The following is an 18,129-nucleotide window of genomic DNA, read 5'->3' on the forward strand; positions in this document are numbered from 1 at the left end:
TCCGTAACTCCACTCTGCCAGTCACAATCATCAGCCTCAGGTGTTTGACAATCAGGCTCACTAACTTTCTTTACCAGAAGAGGGAGTTCCTCGGGCCTCAGTAATGAAGGGGAAAATGAACTCACAACAGTACCTCCCCCTTGAGGAGGGGTCACCGAACCCTCAACTATGCCACCAGGGCGATCAGGGTGAGCCCCTTGAAAGGCACGCACCAATCGTTTGGCATGAATATCAGAGGCGGAGACCCAGGAATTATCCTCCTGACCATAACCCTTCCACTTAACCAAATACTGGAGTCTCCGTCTAGCCAGACGGGAATCCAGTACTTTCTCTACCTCATACTCCATGTTACCTTCAACCAATACAGGGTCTGGAGGTGCCACCCCCGGAACAACAGGTTCAACAAACCTCTTCAACAAAGATTTATGGAACACATTATGGATTTTAAATGTGACAGGAAGAGCCAAACGAAAAGAGACCGGATTAATAATCTCCACAATCTTGTAAGGTCCAATAAATCTAGGCTTAAACTTAGGAGAAGCCACCTTCATAGCAATATTTTTTGATGATAACCACACCATATCACCAACCTTAAACTGGGGACCAATGGTCCTATGTCGGTTGGAAAACCGCTGGGCCTTCTCCTGGGAGAGAGATAACTTATCCACCACTTGGTCCCAGATTTGGTGCATTCTCTCCACCACAGTGTCAACACCTGGGCAGGCAGAGGGCTCCACCTGCCCTGAAGAAAATCAAGGATGAAACCCAAAGTTACAAAAAAAAGGTGACATCAAAGTGGCAGAACTAGCTCTATTATTCAAAGCAAATTCGGCCAAGGGCAAAAATGAAACCCAATCATCCTGATCAGCAGAAATAAAACATCTCAAATATGACTCCAAGGTCTGGTTTGTTCTCTCTGTCTGCCCATTGGTCTGAGGGTGAAAAGCAGAGGAGAAAGACAACTGAATTCCCAGCCTGGAACAGAAAGTTCTCCAAAATCTAGACACAAACTGCACTCCTCTGTCAGATACAATGTTCTCAGGAATCCCGTGCAAACGAACCACCTATCACAAATCACCCAAATAACAGTCATCCTCTGAGAGACAGGCATATCAGAGATGAAATCCATTGAAATATGGGTCCATGGCCTCTTGGGGACAGGCAAAGGCATCAACAACCCACTAGAGCGAGAACACGATTTAGACCGGGAGAACGTCCCACAGGACTGCACAAAATTCCTGACATCACGAGACAAGGAGGGCCACCAAAAAAACCGACTCACCAGATCTCTAGTACCAAAAATACCTGGATGACCAGCCAAAGCAGAGCAATGAACTTCAGACATCACTCTCTTCTTCCACTGGTCAGGAACATACAACTTTCCACTGGGACAACGCTCAGGTTTGTCCTCCTGGAACTCTTCCAGAGCACGTCTCAAATCGGGCGAGATGGCGGAAAGAACTACCCCTTCGCCTAAGATGGTAGCAGGCTTGGTCACCACAGGAGAATCAGCAAGGAAGCTCCTAGAGAGGGCGTCTGCCTTGACATTCTTTGTTCCAGGAAGAAAAGAAACCACAAAATCAAAACGTGTAAAAAACAAGGCCCACCTAGCCTGTCTAGGGTTCAAGCGCTTAGCCGACTCTAGGTAAATCAAATTCTTGTGGTCAGTGAGGACCACGACTTGATGCTTAGCTCCCTCCAACCAATGTCTCCACTCCTCAAATGCCCATTTCATGGCCAACAGTTCCCTATTCCCCACATCATAGTTACGTTCAGATGGAGAGAACTTTCGGGAAAAGAAAGCACAGGGATTCAATTTAGATGTTACAGGATCCTTTTGGGACAAAACAGCTCCTGCACCAATCTCAGAAGCATCCACCTCTACCTGGAATGGAAGTGAGACATCAGGTTGCCGCAAAACCGGGGCGGAGGTGAATCTTCGCTTCAACTCCTGAAAGGAAGAAACAGCCTCCGGAGACCAATTTAACACATCAGCACCCTTTTTAGTCAAATCAGCCAATGGCTTGGCAATACTAGAAAATTTTGCTATAAATTTCCGATAAAAATTAGCAAAACCCAAAAACTTCTGGAGGGCCTTCAAAGAAGTGGGCTGAACCCAATCGTGAATGGCCTGTACCTTGGCCGGGTCCATTTCAGTAGTTGACGGGGACAAAATAAATCCCAAAAAGAGATCCTCTGTACTCCAAAAAGGCATTTAGATCCCTTGACATACAGGGAATTCTCCCTCAAGATCCGGAACACAGTCCGAATATGTTCCACATGAGAATCCCAATCCTTGGAGAAGATCAAAATATCATCCAGATAGATAATCAAAAATTTATCGACAAAATCTCGGAAAATATCGTTCATGAAGCACTGGAAGACAGAAGGGGCATTAGTGAGCCCAAAAGGCATCACCAGATACTCAAAATGTCCCTCCGGAGTATTAAACGCCGTCTTCCATTCATCCCCATGCTTAATGCGAATAAGATTATACGCCCCCCTGAGGTCAAGCTTGGTAAACCAGCAAGCACCTTTAACTCTGGAGAATAGATCAGAAATCAGGGGTAACGGATACTGATATTTAACAGTAATTTTGTTGAGGGCACGATAATCAATACAAGGTCTTAATGATCCATCCTTTTTGGCTACAAAAAAAAAACCGGCACCCAAGGGTGACGAGGATGGTCTAATATGACCCTTCTCCAACGCCTCCTTAATATAGGATCGCATAGCCTCGTGCTCGGGTACAGATAAATTGAAGAGCCGACCCTTGGGAAATTTACACCCCGGGCTCAGTTCAATTGCACAGTCATAACTCCTATGAGGAGGCAGAGACGCAGACTCATTCTCACTAAATACATCATAAAAGTCCGCCAAATAATCAGGAACATCATGCGACTGAGGAGAGGTGGAAAACACCGGAGCCTCACTAAAGGCACACCGACAACCCCAACTCACCACAGACACAGATTTCCAATCCAAAACTGGATTATGAATCTGTAACCAGGGAAACCCCAGAACAACAGTATCATGCAGATTATGCAACACCAGAAATCTGCAATTTTCTTGATGGTCTGGGGCGACCCGCATTACCACCTGGGTCCAAAACTGGGGTTTATTTTTAGCCAAAGGAGTAGCATCAATTCCCCTCAAAGGGATAGGCGTCTGCAGAGGTGTCATCGGAAATCCACAACGTTTAGCAAAATCCAAGTCCATTAGGTTTAGGGCTGCTCCTGAATCCACAAACGCCTTGGCGGAAAATGTGGACAGGGAGCAGATCAGAGTAATAGCCAGAAGAAACTTAGGTTGAACACCCCCAACAGAAAACGTGTGTGCAAAGCATTTCTCTCGTTTGGGACAGACAGAAATAATATGCGAGGCATCTCCACAGAAAAAACACAACTTATTACGCCTTCTGAACTCCTGACGCTGCTCTCTGGAAAAAACTCTATCACATTGCATAGGTTCAGACATTTGTTCAACAGGTGGCAACACCTCTCGTGCAGCTTTGCGTTCGCGCAAACGCCGATCAACCTGAATGGCTAATGACATAGAATCGTCAAGACCAGAGGGAACAGGAAATCCCACCATAGTATCTTTTACGGCTTCTGACAACCCCTTCCGAAAGAGAGCAGCCAAGGCATTATCATTCCAGGTAGTAAGTACTGCCCACTTTCGGAATTTTTGACAGTACAATTCTGCAGAATCACGACCCTGGCTCAATGCCAGCAGGGTCTTTTCAGCCTGATCAATGGCATTAGGTTCGTCATACAACAACCCCAAAGCTTGAAAGAATGCATTCACATTAGTCAGAATAGGATCATCTGGTTTCAAAGAAAACGCCCAATCCTGGGGATCGCCACGCAGCAAAGAGATGACAATTTTAACCTGCTGCGCGGAGCTCCCTGACGAGTTAGGCTTCAAGGCAAAAAATAATTTACAATTATTTTTGAAATTCAAAAATTTAGACCGATCCCCAAAAAATACATCAGGTGTAGGAATCTTTGGTTCAGCAGCATGTGAATGAGCAAGGTAGGTGGAAATTCCCCGCACTTCCGCAGCGAGCTGCTCCACACGATCAGACAATTGCTTTATCTCCATTGAGAGAAAAAAAAAAAATTCCCCCTACGGCCTCAGAAATATAGAGGAAAAAATATACACACTTTTTTTTTTTTTTTTTTACAATTCTTTCCTGCTATTGAGTACCCTAGAATCTGCGGTATGGCGGGTGATTCTGTTATGAATGAGTCACCGTAGGAGGCAAAAGCAGAAATACAAGCTAAGTCCAGAAAACCAGAGAAGTTGGCAACTATCAGATTGCAGACCCCTGAACCTATCAACACAACTAGCAGTAGCCGTGGGGGGTTCCTACGATGCCCTAGACCCCTCGATCACAGCCGGAGAAATACATAGGCCTAAAGAAAGAAAAGGGGAAATCTAAACTGCCCCAGAGCAGACCCCAAAGCAATAGGCAGCCCCCAACATATAATGACGGTGAAGCAAGATGAAAATACTAACACAGACAGAAAGATAGACTGAGCAAAGACGGGGCTCCAAAACTACCTAGATAGGAAAGGACAGGAAGGCTGCTGTCTGCAATCTGCCAAAACCCTATCAAAGACATAAGCCAACCAGCTGATATGAAAAAGGCTCTGAAGCAGCTAGGCTTCAAAAACTGAATCAGCACTCCGGTATTTTCAGAAGACAGAGCTAAATGAATTCAGCACACCCCAGCAGGGAATGGAAGAAATCCAGAAAAACAAAGCAAAAACAAAGTCAAAGCACAAAAGCAAAAGGCCGAGCAGCAAACTTAGCTTTGGAGGAGCAGGAATTCAGACTGGTCTCCAAGGATCCCACAGAGAAGTCACCCGCAGGGCAGAAGGGCGTCGGCAGCATTATATCCAGTCCGTAACTCCACTCAGCCAGTCACAACCATCCGCCTCAGGTGTTTGACAATCAGGCTCACTACCTTTCTTTACCAGAAGAGGGAGTTCCTCGGGCCTCAGTAATGAAGGGGAAAATGAACTCACAACACCAATGCCTCCGGTAATTATATCTGCTGGATATTGTTGCATGCTGCTTTTGGGTGCATATTTTCCACATCGTCATATTCCCATTTGGTTTGTAAATTCCTACCCTTCCCTATATACCTCTCTACCATTGGTGAGTGTTTTTTGTTTATTTTTAGTGTTGTTGCTTTTTGTTATCCCTGTTTGTCTTGCGTGTTTATACACTAGTAGTTCTGTCCCATGCCTCCTGGGTAGTGGGAGGGGACAGCTTAGGGAATAACAAGACAACAGTAAGGTTGTTGGCCCAAACCTCCTCACCTTTAGTGGTACCTTTGGGAGCAGGTATTGTTAGGGTCCCAGCCCTAGGGACAGTGCAGGACCTCTTTCTCTATTTATATACATTCACAGCGTGACATCAAAAGAAAGTGACTACAGACATCATGTTGATTAACAGCCTGCTCCCCACAGTTTGGCAGCAGGGAGCTGGTTGTCAATCAGCTTGATTTCGGCTGTCACATCCCTGTGAACAGAGTGACCGCTGTGTGCCAGCATAGATTGGCATCAGGCACAGCAGGTAGATAGTCCTGGATAAATCCTTAAATATCAAGAGGTATACAGTAGAAAGCCCACTGTAAAGTGCAAGTGCAATTAGTGGGAAATTACCCAGCATTCCCAAATTAAGGACAATTTACAGGAATACAAAGTAAATACATAAACATGGTACATGTAAAGTCCAATTGATAGAAGCACAAATCTCACCCATGATAAGTATAAGAAAAGTGCCTCATATGATTGACGCTGCCCCTGTGAGCTATTTGGGGTAATTTCTCTGTAATTTCTCTGTAACTGCACTTACACATTATAGCAAACTTATTACTACAGTATATACCTCTCAATATTAATTACCATGGAATCATGTTTTTGATGTATAGTATATTATACTGATAAGCTACTTTATTTTCCTATCTATTAGACTATGTTCACACGCTGTGTTTTTACTGCGTTTTTTTCCTGCAGTGAAAACCTCCTCCCTTGGCAGTAAGGAAACTGCTTTAAAAAAGCAGATTTTTCTGAGTTTTTTTTGCAATATTTTAATTGTCTCTACTGCATGTTGATAAAGTTTAGTGGCCCTCAAAAAATCATGATGCAACTTCCTCAGGTTTTTGCACCAAAAATGCAGCAAAACCTGATACCTAATTTTTTTGCTGTGTTTTTGAACCTACCCATTGCTTTCTATTGGTAAAAAAAACACTGGAAAAATGCTGCAAAAACGCTGAAAGAATCGACATCGACAGTTTGCAAAAACGCAGAAGTGTTCCAAATCAGTCAGGCAAAAAAAAAAATAATGTGTGTGCATGAGAATTTTGAAATGTCATAACCTTTGCTCTTACTGTAAAATGCAGCATTAAATTTGCATGAAAAAAATGCAGCAAAATCGCAACATGTGAACATAGGCTTGCATGAACTTTAATAAGATTTAATAAAATTTGTATTTTCATATGAAAAGTTTTTGACCCCACTTTTCTAAGTTTGTTTTTATCAGCACAGATCCCTTCTCAGGAGTGTTTTGCTATGTAGGGAAGATATTTTATACATACTTTGTATCTACTCCCCATATATAAATGGTGCACAATGAATAGTGTTTTACTTACTAATGATTGTAAGATGGCATGATTGGTGGCATTCATACAGGAATCAAGGGGAAATGAACATTCTCCCTCACAGTAAAATGCTGAATACCCCTGTGGAGCTATTACCCAGTCCTATAGAAATAAAATTAGAAATTAGTCAAAACATATACACAAGGCAATGGTAGGTAGTTCACATTTTTTATCATATTTGAGCCATACAACTTGCCCCAAACAGATTTTGTCTATTGTTGTTGTTTATTATTCTAACAGTATTTTTAATTTTTCTTCTTTAAATTTTTCTTTTATAGATTATTAGAATATGATGGTGTGTTTTAGTTCATGAAAAAGCAAATACATCCTGTTTAATTTCTCACCCAAACTGTTTGCTTAAGGCTATGTGCCCACGTTAGCGTTTTTAAACGCTCAGAAAACCGGACTTCTTCCCATAAACCGCGCGTTTTATTTCCGCGCGATTTTTGCACAAAAACCGCACGTTTTTGATGCTTTTTTCCCGCGCGGTTTCTGGGAACATTGGAAATAGCTAAAAACGTGGACCTATGTGGAAAATAATGAGCATGCTGCCTTTTTAGCCTCTAAGCTTTTTCTGAGCGGAAAAAAATGCATGCATTGGCCAAAAAGCCAAAAATGCATTAAATTGAATGGGAAGCTTCTTTTAAACATTTCTGAAGCGTCTGATCCGGCACAAACGCTTCAAAAACGCTTAAAAAACCGCAACGTGGGCACACAGCCTAAAGCGTACCTAGCAACTTGAATCAGTAGTTTATGTAAGTTTATGAAACTTGTGTGGAATTTGGGATATATCTTTTCAGATAAAAGTGGCATCCATTCTGACTATAAACTGACTGAATAAAGGGGTCTTCCAGGTTCAGAAAACTCCAGACCTCCAGATGTAGTTTCTTTTAGCCTCTTCTGTTTCACCTTCATGGCCAGGCCCAATTTTACAATTCTGACCACTGTCATTTTATGTAGTAATAACTCTGGAACGTTTCAACGGATCCCTCTGATTCTGAGAAAGTTTTTTATTGACATATTGTACTTCATGATAGTGGTAAAATTTGTTCGCTATGACTGGCGTTTATTTGTGAAAAAATTTGAAATTTGGCGAATATTATGAAAATTTAGCAATTTTCAAACTTTTAATCTTTATGTCCTTAAACCAGTTATGTCACACAAAATAGCTAATAAATAGCATTTCTCATATGTCTACTTTACATCAGCACAATTTTTTAAACAAAATTTTTTTGTTAGGAAGTTATATGGGTTAAAAATTGACCAGAGATTTCTCATTTTTCCAACAAAATATGCAAATTCATTTTTTTTTTTTGGACCACAGCACATTTGAAGTAACTTTGTGGGGCCTATAGGACAGAAAATATCCAAAATTGACCCCATTCTAAAATCTGCACCACACAAGGTGCTTTAAATCACATTCAAGACGTTTATTAACAAAAAATTTACTTTAAACCCCAATTTTCTTATTTTCACAAGGGTAACAGGAGAAAATGGACCTCAAAGTTTGTTGTGCAAATTCTCCTGAGCACGCTGATATACCGTTTGTGGAGGGAATCTACTGTTTGGGTGAATGGCAGGGCTCATAAGGGAAAGAGCACCGCTTGACTTTTTTAACTCCAAATTTTCTGGAATCGCGAGCGGATGCTATGTCACTTTTGGAGAGCCCCTGATGTGCCTAAAGAATGGAAACCCCCTACAAGTGACTTAATATTGGAAACTAGAACCCTCAAGGAATGTATCTAGATGTGTGGTGAGCACCTTATCACCCAGGTGCTTCACAGAAATTTATAACGTTGAGCCTTGAAAATAAAAAAAGTTCCTTTAGCCCCAAATTTTTTATTTTCATAACAGGAGAAATTGCACCACACAGTTTGTTGTGCCATTTATCCTGAGTACCGATACTCCATATGTGGTCGAAAACTACTTTTGAGACACAACGCAAAGCTTAGAAGGGAAGGAGCACCATGTTGGAGTTCAGATTTTGCTGGAATGGTTTGTGGGTGCTATGTCATATTGGAGGAGCCCTTGAGGTGCCTGAACAGCAGAAACCCCCCATAAATAATGTCATTTTACAAACTACACTTCTCAATGAATTCATCTGGGGATGCAGTGAGCATGTTGACACCAATTTTTCTAATGGCTAATAGGAAAAAATGGGCCGCTCAGTATGTTGTGCAATTTTTCTTGAGTATGCCAATACCCTGTATGTATGAAAGATGAAATCGTGAGCACTACTGTGAATGGTGCCTAGGTAGGTTCCCAAACCGTATAGTGATAAATTAATGAACCTGGCACTCAACTTAATGTAGTTTAGCTAATGGACTTATATGAAAAGTCTTGTGAAGAAAGTAGGGTACGAATGGGTATCGGGACACAATATTCACCGCTTGTCTATAAGTCCATTAGCTACGCATTGCATATGGTCCTCACGGTTGCCGATATACCCAGGTGATTACATCACGGTATTCATCTGAATCCTTCTACCACTCTGAGTACGTAACTGAAGAAGGTCGGGTTGACTGAAACGTTTGCTGCTGTACTACTCACTGTGAACTGAATAAAATTTCTTCTCACTACATTAAGTTGAGTGCCAGGTTCATTAATTTATTTAATACCTTACATGTAATCAGGAACTATTTTTTAGGCACAGTGCAAAACTCAGAAGGGAAGGAGCACAATAATTTAGTGCAGATTTTACTGTTATGATTTGTGGATGCCATGATCCACTAGGAGAGCCCCTGAGGTGTCAGAACAGCAGAACCCCCCTTAAGTGACCTCATTTTACAAACTACACCTTTGAATTAATCTAATGGTCCAGTGCTCATATTTACACCATGGATGTTTCACAGAATTTTATATCATTGGGCAGTGAAGAAAAAATAATTAAATTTTTACCACAAAAATGTTATTTTAGCCCCAGATTTTACATTTTCACAAGGTAAAATGGGTAACAATTGCAGCAAAATGTGTCCCCCAATTTCTGCTGAATGTAGAAATAACTCTTATGTGGCTGTACAGTACTGTTTAGCCACATGGCGAGAATTGAGAGGGACAAAGCGCTATTTGCCTACTGGAGCACAGAGTTTCCTAGGATTCTTTGCAGACTCCATATACAGAGTCCCTAAGTGCTAGAAGGGCAGAATACCCCCTCAAGTGACCCCATTTTGGAAATTATACCCCTTTGGGAATTTATCTACAAGTGTAGTGACTATTTTGACTCCATGGGTGTATTCCAGAAACAAGCAGCAGTGGATGTTGTGGAGTGAAAATTGCAAATCTGCAATTGCAAATGCTCGAACATGCTTAGTACGTTGTAATGCCCAGTACATTATGCCCAGCTCATGCTTCTGAAAACATGCACCCGTAAATTAAGCAGGCTCTCATCATTACAGAAATGCCAAACATGTGGACACTAAATGTAGTTCATCCAACAAATAAAGCGGCACTCTGTAGAGCTATAGCATGTGTGGCGCCCCTGAGGGTCCAGTCACCACAGAGGTACTGCACCTCATCCAGAGGTGTGGTATCCCACCCTTAGGTAAGAAGGGAGCACCACCCAGGACTCATAACACTTGCACCCAACACACACCAGGCTGTGTTATGAACGGGTAGCCGAGGAGGAAATAAAAAACAATACATGCTAAGTCTCAGAAAACTAAAGAGGTTGGTAACTATGCAGACTGCAGAACCCTGATCCTAACACGCAACTAGCAGCAGTCGTGGAGTGTTCCTACGGTGGTCCTAGACGCCTCGTCACAACCAGAGAACTAGATAAGCCTAAAGCAGGAAAAGAGGAAAACTAACTGCCCCAGAGCAGACCCCAAAAGAGAGACAGCCCCCCCCACATGTATTGACGGTGAAAAAAGATGAAAACACAAACAAACAAAGGCAGAAAAATAGGCTGAGCAAACGATGGGGCCCGACCAACTAGAAAGGACAGGAAAGGAAAGACACTGTCTGCAGTCTGCTAAAAAACCCTACAAAATGTCCAACACAACTGATAGCAAAACTAACCCTGAAGTCACTAGACTTCTCCCACTATATCAGCACTCTGAAATATTCTGAGACAGAGCAAAAAGAGGCCAATCTAATAAGGGACAAAAAAAGGTAATTTGGCAAATAAGAGTGGAAATTCAGCACAGCCCAGCTGGGCTGGCTGACCACACAAAAAACTGAAAAGACCAACGAGCAAGTGTGAACATTAGCAAAAAACAAACTTATCTTTGGAAGACTGGAACAGAGCTGAGTCCTAGACCAGAGAAGCAAACTGAATCACCAGCACCTGGATAGGGCGTCGGCTGTCTTATATCCAGTCTGATACTCCAGAGATCCAATCATTATCTTCCTCACCAGGTGGCTGATCACTTCCACTCAAGCCAACCTCACTACCTCCTGTCACCACCAGAGGGAGAACGGAAGGGGAACTCTCAACTGATGGAGCAGAAAATGAGCTCATAACAAGGCTGGCCAGGAAAGGGTGTTGGAAGGTGAGTGGGAAAGGTAGGTAGAGGAGGAGGAGCTTAGGAGGTGGTGGTAGGTATGTGATCCAATCAGTGAAAGAGAGGTAACAGTTAGTGGGAGGAGCTAGTTCTGAGGTAGATAGTTTGTTCTAGAAAGAGTCAGTCGGTGACTGGACAGCGGAGGAGCAGGACTGACGTGGGGAGAGAAAGGGTCAGTGAGGTACCTTGAATTAGAAGAAAGCTCCTAAGAGAATAGAAGGGGTCCTAGTGGCAAGGATAGTGCGAAAGTCAATAGTGGGGCCCGTATCCTGGAAAGGAAGGACCAGGTTGCAGTAAAGGAGCTGGCCCCTAAGTCTAGTGGAGAATACCGAACAAGGCAGTTCAACAGCCAAATCCACAAGCATTCCTCTAAAAGGCAGCCGAAGAGATAAAGGACCCTGGGGCCTGACCCACGTAGCTTGGCAAGGTCCGTGGCTGCTGGATTGGGGACACTACTTATGAAGGCGCAGGGCAGGAGAGTAAGGAGAGTAGCCAGAGAGAACGAGACAGCCAAGAAAGGAGAACATAAAGAGGAGTCCTGAAACTGTGTCACCAATCTACCTGTGAGTTTGCTGGACCCCTTCCCCGAAGGACATGGCACCAAGTGGGCACCAAGCGCATAAAAGACTGAGTAAAAATTCTGAAACTACACCCTGCTGTGTCCTTCGTGTTATTAACATCTCGCCTGCTTTACACCGCATTCACCATCACCGTCATCGGCTCAACTGCCCTGGGACACAGCTCTGCCTGTGGAGAGCTTCACCATTTCTGCTGCTCTATCACCGTCCCAGTGCACCTGCATTGCAGTGTCGGCTACCCTTGCCGAATACCACAGGTGGCGTCACGATTCCCCTTTCCCTATAATTATCCTAGCATCTTCCCCCTCATTGAACTTCCATCTACACTGGATGCCCAGGGCCGCCGACCGGGTCACTATCACCACCGTGAAACACTTCCCCTTTAAAAGAGCCTGACCGGCCCAGTACCGAGTAACCCCCGGCCCTGCAGGGCGCTCCACATGCAAACATGAAATATGAAAATTGATTGCATTACTGCAATAGAAAAAGTGAGAATGCTTAGCAAATGAATTGGCCAATTCATTTGTATCTGGCAGCCACGTTAAAGTGATTCTCGTTGCCAGGACCTAATGCCAATCCTCTTTTAGACCATCTACATCTCTCTGGGAACCTAATGTGATTGAAGTCTATATCTCTATGGAGGGGTAGGATCATGTTGCAATCAAAAACACCTGAGGCTAAGGGGCGGAGTGCTCAGTCAGAAGGCTAATACATATGTCGTTTAGGCACACTGTGAGGCTCAGAAAGAAGGAGGGCATTTGGATTGCAGAATTCGATGGATTTTTTTTTGGCAGGGTGAGGAGCCATAGTCCTTTTCCAGAGCCTTTATAGTACCAGTAATATGGAAGCCCCCTATATTTATGTTAACAGATGAATTGAGACTTGCTTTTTGTGTAGATTGAGTTAAAGCTTTTATTAGGAACATTTTACTTAACATTTAGGATCACATTTATCCGGAGCTCTTCGCTGAGCACTTATATTGGGGTTTCCATCTAAATCTCTGGATGACATGATTCAAATGACACCCTCCGAGTGATCCTCTTGCACTAGACCTTAGAAGTCAAGGTCCCAGAGTCTGGAGGAAGAGTGGAGAGGCAGACAATCCAAGCTGCTTGATGTCTAGTGTGAAGTTTCCACAATCAGTGATGGTTTGGAGAGCCATGTCATGTGCTGGTGTAGGTCCACTGTGTTTTATCAAGACCAAAGTCAGTGCAGCTATCTACCAAGAAATTTTAGAGCACTTCATGCTTCCCTCTGCCAACAAGCTTTTTGGAGATGGAAATTTAATTCTACAGCAGGACTTGGCTAGTGTCCACACTGCCAAAAGTACCAATACCTGGTGTAAAAACAACAGTTTCACTGTGCTTGATTAGCCTGCAAACTCGTCTGTCCTTAGGTATTGTCAAGAGGAAGATGAGAGACACCAGACACAAAAATGCAGATGAGCTGAAGGCTGCTATCAAAGTAACCTGGGCTTCCATAACACCTCAGCAGTGCCACAGGCTACTCGTCTCCCTGCCACGCTGCATGGATGCAGTAAATTATGCCAAAGGAGCCCGAACAAGTATTAAGTGCATTTAATTAACATACATTTCAGTAGGCCAACATTTCCGATTTTAAAATAATTTTTTTAAGCTGATGTTATAAAGTATTCTAATTTACTGAGATAATGACTTTTGTTTTTGTATTGGCTGTAAGCCATAATCATCAACATTAACAGAAATAAACACTTGAAATAGATCATTCTGTCATGACTCTATATAATATGAGTTTCACTTTTTGTATTGAAGAACTGAAATAAATTAACTTTTTGATGATATTCTAATTTTTTAAGATGCACCTGTGTCTAAACTGTAAGTGAGGAATGAGGGGGTGATGTGCTGCAGTCTGTATCTCAGTACTTTTCCTCTGATTATTCCTCTCCTGATTTTGGCTTAGAAATGCTGATGTAAAATACTGACCAAATAATGAACATGTGAACATGGCCTATGTGTGAGACTAGTGCTGTGAGAGGAGGAACACACAAATTATACTAATGTTTTCAATAAGGGAAATAAAAAAAAAAAATAGCAATTTACAGGTCGGATACAATTTTTTTTTTATTGTACTACATCCAATGAACATCTACAGCTGCATTAAAAGGTGAATGAGATATGGATTTTTTTTACATCTTGACTACGACAACATCTGCAAGGAGTTTGTATGTTCTCCCCGTGTTTGCATGGGTTTCCGCCAGGTTCTCCAGTTTCCTACCACACTTAAATGACATACTATAGGGAATTTAGATTGTAAGCCCCGATGTGGACAATGATGATGATGTCTGCAATCCCTGTGGTATATGATGGTGCTGTATAACCAAATAACCAAAGCATAATAAACAGAATAAATAAATACATTTTTACATTAGACATCTGAAAGGAAAGAATAGCTAAAAGATAAATAGATGATACAAAAGACAGTAATAGATACTTACCAGCCAACCTAAATCTCGAAAGCTTACATACAGCTCATGCCTTTTGCACACTTGCCTGCCTTCCGGTACATGTACATGATCTAAAATGACACATCACATTTTAAATATGTCTAAAACTTAAATTACCCTAATCTGACATAAAAGTCCATACAATATATATCTAATAAAGCATGGAATTGTGAATATTGGTGCGGATAAAGAATCACTGTACGTGTCTTAGACAAGCATACACACAATTTTAAGCCCCAAATTTGTAGTAGGATATAAACGACAATTTCCAGAAGTTTCTATGTTGAACATAATAACAACAATGCACAAAAGACTATAGTACTAGTGGCAAAAATACAACTAAACAGCAGAAGGTAAAACAACAACGCTGAAGAGATCAATGGATATTATGCTTTGTTCTTTTTAAATATAAGTTATATACTGAAAAATATTTACAAAGCCGCACATATCCGACACTGAATGTAAAGACTTCTGGTTGTGATGGCTGGATTTTTGTATATTTATCTTGCATTTGCTTGAGCTTCGGATGCACAATAATTTTCCTCTTAAGCTATGAAAACATACAGTGATCTTTCTCAAAGCATCTAAAAATTGTTTCCCACCATAAAAATATTTATGAAAAATAAAAGTTTAGAGATTTTGTTAGGATGTATGTCATCACATCAACTGGTCATAAACAGGAAGGTGTCTCGATGTCACTGATGCTTGTAGAGGCGTCTCTCCAATGTCAGCGTGTTGAATTTTGATGCAATACAATCTCACAATCCAAAAATTTTTGTTAGCTGAGGGATTCATGATTACTTAAAATTATATAAAAAAAAAGTAAGGTATGCAGCTGCAAATATGGTATGTGTGACCATGGTTACTCATAGCAGCCAATGTTCTTGGAGGACAAGGTATCAGTTAATCCTGAAGAGATTTAACTGTATGGGTACCGTTACACTTAGTGATGCACCAGCGATCCCGACAACGGTATGGATCGCTGGTGCATCGCTAAGTGGTCGCTAGTGAGCTGCCACACAGACAGATCTCACCAGCGACATAGCAGTGGTCGGGGGTCGCTACTTACCTGTCAGACACGGCGATCCTGACGTCCTCCGCCCGCGTCCACGCGTCGCTCGTCGGCGCCACAGGAAGCCCAGCAGGGAGCGCCCGACGAGAAATGATCCAGGACGTTCTCGCGCGACCGGCGATGAGCAGCGGGGGAGCCAGTCGGAGGTATCAGACATAGCGATATCGCTAGCAATATCGCTGCTACGTCACAAAATCGGTGACGTTACAGCGATATCGCTATGTGTAACGGGGTCATAAGTTGTTAAATATGGTTGTACAGACTGATTGGGACGTGGACAAAAAGATAAAGTGATGTAAGGTCACCTTCATAAGGATCTAATCTGTTATGCAGGCATATTAAAGGGAACCTGCAATGTGAAAAAAACGCTATTAAGGTGCAGCTATAGGGTTAATTTGCAGGTTACTATCCTGCCCGGAGCTGGGAGGAAACAAACTTTATTACTTTCAGTCTTGGCCGGCCTGGCTTCAGTAACAGCTCAATACACAGTGAGCGGCGGCTGAAACCGCTCCCCCGGCACTGACTGACAGCCTGCTCAGTACTGATACACTGAAAAACCAGCTGTCAGTCAGTATCAGGGCGTGGTTACAGCCACTACTCATTATGTACTCTGCAATGACTGTTGCCATACTGGCCACACGTCTATGACTGAAATCCAGAGGCTGCCCTGAGGAATACAGTTAATTTCGTCCTGGTGGCCAGGCTTTCAGTGTAGGCGCCGGGCAGCTTCAGAACGCTAATAAACTGAAGATTAAGCCCATATCTGCAGGTTAGTAGCATTTTTTCACATGACAGGTTCATTGTAAATGGGTTTTGAGCCATCAAATACTGTGTTTCTCAGAAAGTATGCATGTGTAATGAATTAATATTTGAAATACACAAAACAATATAGCATTATATTTTAATTGTATCTATTTTTTACATTAGCCATGAAATAGAGGTCAAAAATTATTTCCATAGAAGACTTACCTAATACACCAGGTAGTTTGTTGGGATGTGGTAGATCGCTATGTTTCTTCTGTTGCCTTTTCTTCAGCTGTTTAATTGCCCTTGTTAATCTAATCTGGTTTTTACTTGCCCGGAAAAATGTAACCATGAACGGCTGTTTTGCACGAGGTGCCCGTCTTCCTAAGATACCTGCCAGACTTGGATCAATGCTTTGCCCTATTATGTTAACACACATCATAATAGAAGATTATAATTAAAGGTGATAACAGAAGGTGGCTCACTAGTTAGTGCTCTAGTCTTGCAGTGTGGTGTCCTGGGTTCTACTCCCACCAAGGACAAAATCTGCAAGGAGGTTGCATGTTCTCCCCTTGTCTGTGTGGGTTTCCTCCCAACACTACAAAGATATACCGATAAGGGAATTAAGATTGTGAGCCACAATGGGAAAAGTGATGATAATGGCTGTGATATTAATGGTGCTGCATAAGCAAGCAAAATAATATGTTATGCGATCTAAGCTTTATAGTATTTTGCCTAATATAGAGTGCCTTGAAAAGGCATTCATACCCCGTCAACTTTTTCACGTTACACTTACAACGTAAATGGATTTTATGTGGCATACCAACACAAAGTTGCAAGTATTTCTGAAGTGTAAAAGAAATTATACAATGTTTCTAACTATTTCACTAATACAATTCTGAAAATGTTAACGTGCATTTGTATTCATTCCCCTGTAGTCTAATACCCTTAAATAAAATGTTGAGTAACCAATTGACTCCAGAAGTCACATAATAGTAAGTTGAGTCCATCTGTGTGTAATTTATTCTCAGTATAACTACAGTTGTTCTGTAAAGACCTCATAGGTTTGTTTGAGAACATTAGGGATCAAACAGCAACAAGAAATTCAAAGAACACATCAGACAGGTCAGGGATAAATATATTATTCCCATAGTCCAAAATTAAGGAAGGCTAAATACACTTCAAAATACTGAGCTTAACACAATATATAATGGAGGGTACCATAATGATATGAAGTGAAAGAAACTAGAAAAATTAGATAAAAGGTATATCTTTATTGGTGTACAAAAGAAATAAAAACATGATAAAAAGACAGGGCAAAGAAATTGCCTCCAATTAATGGGTGGAAAGTGGCAGATGAACAGTATAAGCCAATGCACTGTGGGGAAAAAAAGAAGGGACATGAAAAAATATATGTATAGCAAGTGAAGCAAATCCCTTAAAAAAAAAAACCAAAGCATACAGTTGCTCAAACTACTTTCCATATGTGACTTAAGCCCCCGTTACACACTGCGATATCGCTAGCAATATCGCTGTAAAGTCACCGATTTTGTGACGTTGCAGCGATATTGCTAGCGATATCGCTGCATGTGATACTTACCTCTGACCGGCTCCCCTGCTGGTTATCGCTGATCGCGCGAGAAGCTCCTGGAGCCGGGCGGGAGGACGCAGGATCGCCGCGTCTGACTGGTAAGTAGCGATCCCCGTCCCCAGCGATGTCGCTAGTGAGATCTGCCTGTGTGGCAGCTCACTAGCGACCACCTAGCGATGCACCAGCGATCCTGACTGCGTCATATCGCTGGTCGGGATCGCTGGTGCATCGCTAGGTGTAACGGTACCCTTAGTTTCTCTCTAATCTACCTCCGATGCTTGATAATACTTGTTTCACTTCTGCTACTCAAACAATGATTTGGACTGACTGTTATATTGACCGACTAGATCTACTTGAAACTGTTACCTTGGTTTTCTAGTTTTTATCATACCTTTCTTTCCTTCCTTTTCCACCCTCCCCTCCCTCCCTTTTTCTTCTCCCTTACTTACCCACCAATATATAAGAAAATTCAATAACAATTATTTAA

At 42.1% G+C, this 18,129-nt stretch overlaps 1 protein-coding gene across 2 annotated transcripts in view; it reads right to left on the minus strand.

Annotated features, from left to right (window-relative positions):
* The window catches only part of LOC141087265 (bone morphogenetic protein 8A-like), a 173,565-nt gene that overhangs the window by 36,970 nt on the left and 118,466 nt on the right, over window positions 1–18,129 (minus strand). The window contains exons 4-6 of one of the 2 annotated variants that reach the window (XM_073572963.1): window positions 16,277–16,471; window positions 14,227–14,306; window positions 6,665–6,775 (exon numbers count right to left, since the gene is read on the minus strand). In XM_073572963.1, the coding sequence (XP_073429064.1) occupies window positions 6,665–6,775; window positions 14,227–14,306; window positions 16,277–16,471 (386 nt within the window). The remainder of the gene's footprint in view (window positions 1–6,664; window positions 6,776–14,226; window positions 14,307–16,276; window positions 16,472–18,129) is intronic. The other variant, XM_073572964.1, reaches the window with a different exon arrangement.

This window comes from Dendrobates tinctorius, unplaced genomic scaffold (genome assembly GCF_039654945.1).
Source record: "Dendrobates tinctorius isolate UK_male_01 unplaced genomic scaffold, ASM3965494v1 ptg000007l, whole genome shotgun sequence".
NCBI classification, from domain to species: Eukaryota; Metazoa; Chordata; class Amphibia; order Anura; family Dendrobatidae; genus Dendrobates; species Dendrobates tinctorius.